This window comes from Brienomyrus brachyistius, chromosome 22 (assembly GCF_023856365.1).
Source record: "Brienomyrus brachyistius isolate T26 chromosome 22, BBRACH_0.4, whole genome shotgun sequence".
NCBI classification, from domain to species: domain Eukaryota; kingdom Metazoa; phylum Chordata; class Actinopteri; order Osteoglossiformes; family Mormyridae; genus Brienomyrus; species Brienomyrus brachyistius.
The window spans coordinates 19,397,759-19,406,563 of NC_064554.1; the positions used below are offsets into that span (position 1 = coordinate 19,397,759).

Sequence of the window (8,805 nt, forward strand, 5' to 3'; positions counted from 1 at the left end):
GGTGAGACGCCCTACAATTCTGGCTCCTGCACAGCATGATGCAATAACAGAAACGCTCCAGTACTTGCGATGCCTAGTGGCTTATTTAATGTATGCTATTTCTACACCTTTAACGGTGGAAAACTAATTGCAGCTCCCTGCACAATAAAATCAGCTGTCTTTGCTTGTAGGTTGCAGAAACACTAAAGAGATGTTCATGTGGCACTTAAACGATGTGGTGTGGAGCTTCTGGACAATTCAGCATAATCCTCATTCTTATTTTATGTCCTTGGTTTAAGGCACAAGGATTTAGCTCCCTTCAGGGAGGTCCTTACTGTACCTTTGATAAAGTACTTAAGCTGAATTTTTAATTTCTAAGAAGAGTCACGTGGATATAAGTAAACCATTGGTACTCTGTCGTTTCTGTATTTCTGCATTACAGCAATCTAAATGTAAGATCTTCATTGTTATTTGCTGTTTAAATACATTGAAAGTATTACAATAACTGCATGAACTGACAAACTGTTTCATTATTCCCAGAATGCATTTCTCTCTGTTAATTTTACCCACTACTTCTATGGCACACCTACTGCTAAGGGCTAAGCTTACAAAATTAATGAGCCTGGCATTATAATACAATGTTCATGCATTACTGCAGATGTCCAGCATGTGCAATCCTCCCATGCAGAGCAACACAGGAGGCCCATTCTCTCTCGTTAATTGGCACCTGTAAGGACTTGTACTGAGAGCAGCACCACAGCCTAAACACAAAATAGGCCGTGACAAATCTACCTGCCGAAATCACATTGGTCTTAGTCAAAGTGAGTCATGTGTTTGGAAAGACTTGCTCTGGCCTGGATTTCTTTGTAACAGGGTTGGTTATATGACCTCAACCCTTTTTAAGACTGATGTCCCTGAATTTGTATATATGTGAATTGTAACCCTGTACTGGATAATGGGTGTGGTGTTACTGTACAAACTTCCAGGATCCTTAAATTATATTTAGTACAGATTTATAACTGGATTATTTGTGCACTAATATGCAACAAGACAAAATAAACATTCAGGGCTGTAATGGGCAACACTTCACTTTGGATAAATCATAGTGTAATAACCACAAGAACAGCAACAACAATAATAAAATTATTATTATTATTATGTTGTTGTTGTCATTTTCTGGCCTCCTAACCATCTCCTATATCTAACTGCTGAACTCTGTCCAGCTCCTTCACCACCTTAGCTACTGGGGGCTGAGCGTACTGGCGCAGAATGGCTGCAGTTGCATCATCCAGGTGGGGGCTACACAATGGTGGGGGTTGAAGTGGCTCCCCATTGGTTAAGTAAAGCACTCTGGATTTCTAGAAAAGCGCTACACAAATGTAACTTTCATTCCTTCAAATGTAACTTTCATTTTTATTATTAGTAATAGTAGTAGTACCAGTAGAAGTAGTATTAATAACAAAAAGGCTGTGTGTTAGACTTAGTAACTTTCTCATGGCAAATTATTTCTTTTGTGAAATTCCTTTAAAACTGTTTCAAAACTGTTAGGTGCAAAAGGTCAATAAAAGACTGGATTTAAAAGTGGCTCTGGTGCAAACTGCCTGGCAGTGCCCCTCTAGAGCGATGAGCCCAAGCAGCGTGGCAGTATTAAACCCTGCCAAGGATGGTGGGAATGAACTTCTCAGTCGCACATTCCAAGACCGTTTAGACAGATATACTTCAATTGAGCCGTCTCTGCACCGCTAGCAAGTAATCTGGGAAAATTGTCTTGAGCCTTTACTGCTACGTGATCAACCTGCTGTTTATCGTTATGTTGGGACAGAGCAGCATGTGGCATAACAATGACCTGTGAGTGTCCAGGTTCTTACTCGACAAGGAGAGTTAACTGGCATAATTTACCCACCTTAACATGCATCATGTGACTGCAAGTCGACCAATAAGAGGGAAACATTGTGTTCCAAATGGATCTCTGCAACAAACCTGAATACTGACCAAAACATTACAGCACGACTGTGTCATATAAGGTTAACAGGGAAGCCTTCAGACGAAATAGATCATATTCTGCAGGGCACAATGACCAAACTCTGTTCAATATATATATAAAGAATATAACTAGGCCTATCTTTACCTAATGATACAGCCAATGATTGAAAAATGAATAACCAAAGAGGAACATTAAAAAGTTGTTGTGCGTTTTAAGTTTCTCTGTTAAATATATTAATATTTTTGGTTTTGGAAGGGTTTATCGATTGTAAATTTTAATATTTCATAATACTATATGAAACAATGAGTTTGTGAGTTAGTGATTAACAATAGGTTAATCATCCATCCATCCATCCATTAGGTTTTGCTAAGTTCTTTCAACCACGTTAAACAGTGTGACAAGTGTGTAAATTCCCGGAGCGTCTTTGGCAAAATGTCTTGAACCAAGAGCGCCCCCTGTGGCACAGCAAGCGCAAAAGGCGCGTGCTGCTCAACCTAATAAAGGTGTGTAACCGAATATGAACTGTGCTCGAAACCAGGCATCGTGCGTGTATTCCCTCAGTAACATGGTGGAAAGGGCGTGTACGTTTTTCGAAAGGCTTAAAATTGAAAGGCAAATTTTGTACAAGGCAAATTTCGTAACTCGAGCCTGGAAACATTTTGTGCATTAAAACAACTTGTACAGACCTGAAAAAACTTTAATCTACATCTTCTAAATCGATGCATAATTGCATTTAGAAATTAATAAAGTAAACTGATATTTGAGTTCAACTGCTTAAAAAATACAGCAAAGCAATTACAGCGCAATATTTCCAAGTACCTGTATTTTACCAGATCTTCTTATACAGAAGAGCGTAAAAATCTAGAAAATCTTTGCTAACGTCATATATAGGATTAATGAGTAGCTTGGTATGGCACGGAGGTAGGTGTTGTTCGCCGTTTAGGAGTTAAATCTTAAATTGTGGGGGGGAAAGCCTTCCCAGTGTGCATTAAATATCGGCAGATAGGAGAAATAAGCCCATTACGGAGAAATGTAAAGTAACATTTTTTTGTATGTGACATAATTGAAAAGCTCTATGTAGAGAAGCATGTCGACAGTAGTATTTATCTTTAGTTTATCCTCACTGGCTTTCGACCTTTTTCGGTCGGAGTATAGACTGACGCAGAAACTAGTAACCAGTGTTTTTTCCCCTCTTGCAGTTTGGGGCGCTGCGTCTTCCGTGACGCGTGGGGAGAGGAGGGGTCAGCAGTCTCTATAAATTCCAGGCAACCACCTGTAAGACTCAGAAAAGCAAGACGTGGCTACTGAAATCGTTTAGCTGAAATAGTTCCCCGTTTCACGGGTTTACATTTCTGATTCTTTTACTGAATCTGAACGTTGCGACCATGATCAAGAAAATGACACCGTCGGAAAACGAGTTCGACATCCCCGCAAAAAACTGCTACAGGATGGTGATCCTGGGCTCCACTAAAGTTGGCAAGACGGCCATCATCTCCCGGTTTCTAAATGAAAGGTTCGAGGAGCAATATACGCCGACAATAGAGGACTTTCATAGGAAGTTCTACAGCATTAAGGGAAACGTTTACCAGCTGGACATTTTAGACACCTCTGGAAATCACCCCTTTCCTGCCGTGAGGAGACTATCTATACTTACAGGTAAACTGATTTCTGAAACTTATCTCTGGGCACTTGCACATCAGATAAATTAAGCCAAATTTGTTTTTGCATTTTGCATTGAACTACTTGTTACAGCCCTTGTACTGTAGAAGAAATGGTACGAAGTAATTACATGTTACGTTGCATTTGTTTCAGGTGATGTCTTCATCCTGGTGTTCAGTTTGGACAGCAGAGAATCATTCCAGGAGGTTAAACGCCTGAAGCAGCAGATATACGAGACGAAGTCCTGTTTGAAAAACAAAACCAAAGAAAACGTTAACGTCCCGCTGGTTATATGCGGGAACAAGAGCGATCGGGAGTTTTGCAGAGAAGTGAGTCCGGAGGAGATTGAGGAACTGGTCGCTGATGACCAACAGTGCGCCTACTTCGACATCTCAGCCAAGCGCAACACCAACGTGGACTCGATGTTCCGAGCCCTCTTCACTTTGGCCAAGCTGCCGAACGAAATGAGCCCGGACCTTCACCGGAAAGTGTCGGAGCAGTACTGCGACATGCTACAAAGAAAGTCACTGAAAAACAAGAAGTTCAAAGACGGGGAATCGTACGGGATAGTGGCTCCATTCGCCAGGCGCCCCAGCGTGCACAGTGACTTGATGTACATAAAAGAGAAAGCGATCGGCGGCAGCCAAGCGAAGGACAGAGAGAGATGCGTTATCAGCTAAAAGCTGCGCCTTGATGGTGGACCACGGGATGCAGTATAGCGGCGCAATTAGACTAATGCAAGTCAGTGCTTCGTGGCCGCTGTTCTGCGCTGAATCCAGAAATAGGGGCATTAAAAATGGGTCAAAACGGCACCGTCCGAAATCGTGACACTTATGTTTCCGAGGTTTACATTCTTGTGAAGGCAGGCGCTTACATGTTATTAAAGGACGCCAAATGAAATTTAATTTCAGCCTCCTACATATGTGTTACTTTAAATATGCCGTAACTTAAAAAGCGAAACGGACGCTCCAGTGAAGCGCAATGTGAAAAGTACTGTTTACATTTTATAACAGGACCGAACTTGAATGTTTGTTGCAACATGAACAAATGTATTTGTGAATGTATATTTATTCTTATATGTGAGATTTACTTTTGCAAAAAAAACAATAAACAAATGAGTGAAGTTTTTCGTCCCTCTGTCGGTGCACTTGATTGTAATTAAGAACAACCCATTGCAAACAGACTAAGATGGGGCTGATTATGAAGTTGATACGGTTTTATATTTCATTATATATTTATTCCATAATTTTGTAGGTATGCAAAAATTACAGTCCCTTTTAAAAACTTTCCAAGAACATTCAGCACAGCCAACAAGATCTTTCAAATCTCCTACCCACAGTAGACACCATGCCTGTCCCCAAAAAAACATTGGTGCCTAAAAACATTTTTGAAACAAAGTGTCTGTTCACTTGTTCGTGTTGAAGGATTTACAAATCTAAAGCAAAATTCAGAAGCCGATTAAATAAACATATGTGCATATGCTCCAAGATAAGAATATTACAATGGCCTGAATGGAGGCACAGAAAAGGCTGCATTTTAATTATTAAACCACATATTACAAAGAGAACAAATCAAACAGACTATAGTTCAGTATAAAAAAAGCCACAAATAGAGTTGTGGTGCAGGTCCAGAACAGGGCATTATGTTACAGGTATATACAATTACACACAAAACCTAAGGCTATAGATGAAAACACATTCATGGCAAGTAGTCACATACAAAATGTACATTTTCTTCCAGTCCCATTTCACACTAAATAATTATTGCTGCATACAAACAGAAGTAGAGTTTTCAGGGTCTCCCAGCTCCGGTGATGCCTAAAAATGGTGGCACTACAGGCTCGATCCCCTGCCATTATTTCGGGTGGCTCCTAGGTCTTGGGGATGTCGAACACGCACAGGCTTTTGTACTTCTGCAGCAGCAGGCTCTTGGTGCGCACCTGCTCCCTCAGGCTCTGCAGCTGCTGCTGCTGCTCCTCAGGGCTCTTATCAATGCCTGGCATGCTGGAGATCTGCTCACGAGTCTCCTGGATCCTTGCCTTGAGCTTGTTTATCTCCTGGTGAACATCTTGGCTGTCTTTATCCATGCTTCAAAATACGACAGAAAAACAGAACGGGTTAATAAAATGTAATCTACTGCTTAAATATGACGTCATGATTTACCTAAACGGGTACGATATTTAAAAGTTATTTAAACTAAAATGTAACATTTAAATAAGGTTGTCTCCCAAAATGAGATCGCATGTCGATTTTAAGATGTTTTTACGTTGGGGTAACGTAAAATATATATAACAAAATTTAGAACATTAACAGATAAGAATACGACGTATACTAGATTTCTAGATGAGCTGCATTGTAAAGATCACAACTAGCTCAAAGAACGATAAAACAGCTACAGGGCTGCCAGCTTTCACGCATCTTGCGCGACACTCAAGCTTTCAGATTCACGCAAACAATCTTACGGCAAATCTATATTATTCCATTATAAACCTAAAATTGGCTACATCAAACTCACTGGGGTAGTTTGAGCTTGCAAACCGTACAGACTATTTACAAGGTAATAAAACTCTTACATACGTAAATGCGTGTGAAGACTTGTCTCGAACTGAAAATTTCATGCCAGCTAGCAGAACAAAGTTGCCAATCCTGCAGTTAACTAAAAAACGCGTTGTAGTTACACAGCTAACACATTCTTCATTTGCGTAGCCCAAGGAAATGTGCGAAATTGTGTCATAAAGAGCCTTAACTTCCTACTTTTAAAAACGAGACAACTAGCTAGGTACCCGAAATGCTATACCTATTATCCTGAAAGCACCCCATGTTTATTTACCGCAACTAGCTACTTAGCTAAAGTAGAGTTACCATGACATTCGTCTACTGATTGTTTTTTTCCATAACTGGAAAAGCCCTTACCATTTTATAATATCATGAACGAGGGGAAGTAAAGAGTAATCATCATCCTCTGAATCTTGCTGTGCCGGTACTGCTGCCATCATTCCTCCACTACTTGGCACCGCCGGCGCACCTTTAATACGTCACCGGCGCATCTTTCATACGTCTCCGGCGCATTTTTATTTTGTCTCGTAAGTTCTTTAAATTAGGCTATGCTTAGACGAAAGCAGTGTTATATTTATAATAACCTATTGTTAGAGTCTTTCATAAAATTAACTGTGTAAAATGCCGTATTACATATTTAATTGAGATCATTTACAATGCAATTGCAAATAGACCATTTAAGATTGAAAATAATTCAACCCTTCGTTCCTTGTTTGGCTCTCTAAATTTAATTAACGGAAATTGTCTTGATCTAAAATTTTTATTTGAAGAATTAAGTACAATATTTAATGCACTATAAGTAAGAAGATTTTCAGTTTACACTTGACGTAAATTTATACTTAAAAACAATAAATGTCTATGATTTTAGGTTGTTGCTCATTAATAAATAAATAATAAACTGTAAGTGTAACGTTGGATACATTTTGTTCTCTTTTAGACAAACTTCTCAGATGACACTAATTCCTAAAGAGCAAGAAATAAATATCCAGGATCAAACCACCCCAAAGGCCAGGCCCAAATACAGCATGCACTTTGGAATTATACTGTTTTCAGACAAAGGGCTCATTCCAGTTTGTAACTTTGTATATGTTGAGATAAAACATAGCTATGGATTTTTCTGAAAAGGGGAAAAGGGACATGTAGCACCTGGCTGACAAAATGCTAGGAAGCTGAACTGTAATGTTTACTTTCGCTGCTCTCTATATACAGTCTACGCTTTATCCATACATTTCAATAGTACCTGCTGCCTGCATGCTCCAAAACATGATGTCCACATCATTTATCCGAAAAAGATGATTCTTCCCTTTTCCTCCACTTAAACATTTGTAAGTGGACATAGAAAAAAGATTCACATTAAAGAAAGCATTGTGGTCCACAAGCAGAGTTGGGAGGGTGCTTTAACATCAAAGGCTCCTGAGTCAGAAATTCCTACCCCTTGTGTGAACAACACAGATCTCCAAAACCTGACTCTGGACCAGTAGTAGTTAAACTGAACGGTGTGAATTTAAATCCTACTTAGCTGCCTGTACTTTGTTGTTGTCTTTTTAATCAGTCTTTTACAGATTGTGTCAGAGGTTAAGATACAGGAAGCTATGGCTGTTAATAATATATGGTCTACTTCTGATCGTAACACTAATCCTCATGCTGCTTTCTCCAGGCCAAATATTTTATATTCGTGGTTTGGCAGAATCTTATACTAAAAAGTTTGAGATGCATGGCTTTGGTCTTCAGAGCAATAATGTTCAGCTCCATAAGTTTAAGAAAAACTTTCTAAGCACTTTTCATCAGAGTGAAAAATATGACAGTCGCTTAAGGGAGATACTAAATCTTTCTACTAAATGAAAACACATACAACAGAAGAACTGACCTAAAGAGATAAAATGTAATGGTGTTTTTAGATTATATAACTATCTGGACACTCCATCCATCCATCCATCCATCCATTTTCCAAACTGCTTATCCTACTGGGTCGCGGGGGGGGGGGGGGGGGGGGTCTGGAGCCTATCCTGGAAGCAACGGGCACGAGGCCCCCATCGCAGGGCACATTCACACACCATTCACTCACACAGGCACACCCATGGGCAATTTAGTCTTAAGTCTTTAGCCTTAGCATGTTTTTGGACAGTAGGGGGAAACCGGAGTACCCAAGGAAACCCCACGATGACATGGGGAGAACATGCAAACTCCATACACGTGACCCAGGCAGAGACTCGAATCTGGGACCCAGAGGTGTGAGGCCACAGTGCTAACCACTGCACCACCATGCCGCCCCCTATTTTTATTTAATAATTAAATTTTATTTGGGGTCACTGTGTGTGTGTGTGCATTGGTCTATGTGGTCTAGAGGGTCAATTTACCTGACATCTCACCAGCACTACGACGACATTTTGTATTATAAGGATCAAGTCAAGGTCCCCGTAATCGGAGAGTGTTTCTATGTTCCTTATGTTGTAATTAACATATTCTCTCATTTTCTTTGAAAGTCCTTATAAATCCCCCAACCTGGTCAAAGTCACAAGTCAAAGTCAAAGTAAACTTTATTGTCATCTCTGCTATATACTGTACAGGTACATAGAGAGACGAGATGACGTGGCTCCAGTTTTTTTTTCCAGTGCAGACGAGAGAAAG

At 40.0% G+C, this 8,805-nt stretch overlaps 2 protein-coding genes across 2 annotated transcripts; one reads left to right on the forward strand and one right to left on the reverse strand.

Annotated features, from left to right (window-relative positions):
• Window positions 1-3,230: 3,230 nt before the first annotated feature.
• LOC125718232 (dexamethasone-induced Ras-related protein 1-like) lies at window positions 3,231-4,745 on the forward strand. The gene is made up of 2 exons (XM_048991906.1): window positions 3,231-3,619; window positions 3,776-4,745. Exons 1-2 carry the CDS (start codon window positions 3,349-3,351, stop codon window positions 4,300-4,302), a joined length of 798 nt encoding a protein of 265 aa, XP_048847863.1. The 5' UTR covers window positions 3,231-3,348; the 3' UTR covers window positions 4,303-4,745.
• A 385-nt stretch (window positions 4,746-5,130) lies between these two features.
• med9 (mediator complex subunit 9) lies at window positions 5,131-6,669 on the reverse strand. The gene is made up of 2 exons (XM_048991907.1): window positions 6,535-6,669; window positions 5,131-5,709 (listed from the first exon to the last, which is right to left on the reverse strand). Exons 1-2 carry the CDS (start codon window positions 6,615-6,617, stop codon window positions 5,493-5,495), a joined length of 300 nt encoding a protein of 99 aa, XP_048847864.1. The 5' UTR covers window positions 6,618-6,669; the 3' UTR covers window positions 5,131-5,492.
• Between the last annotated feature and the right edge of the window lie 2,136 nt (window positions 6,670-8,805).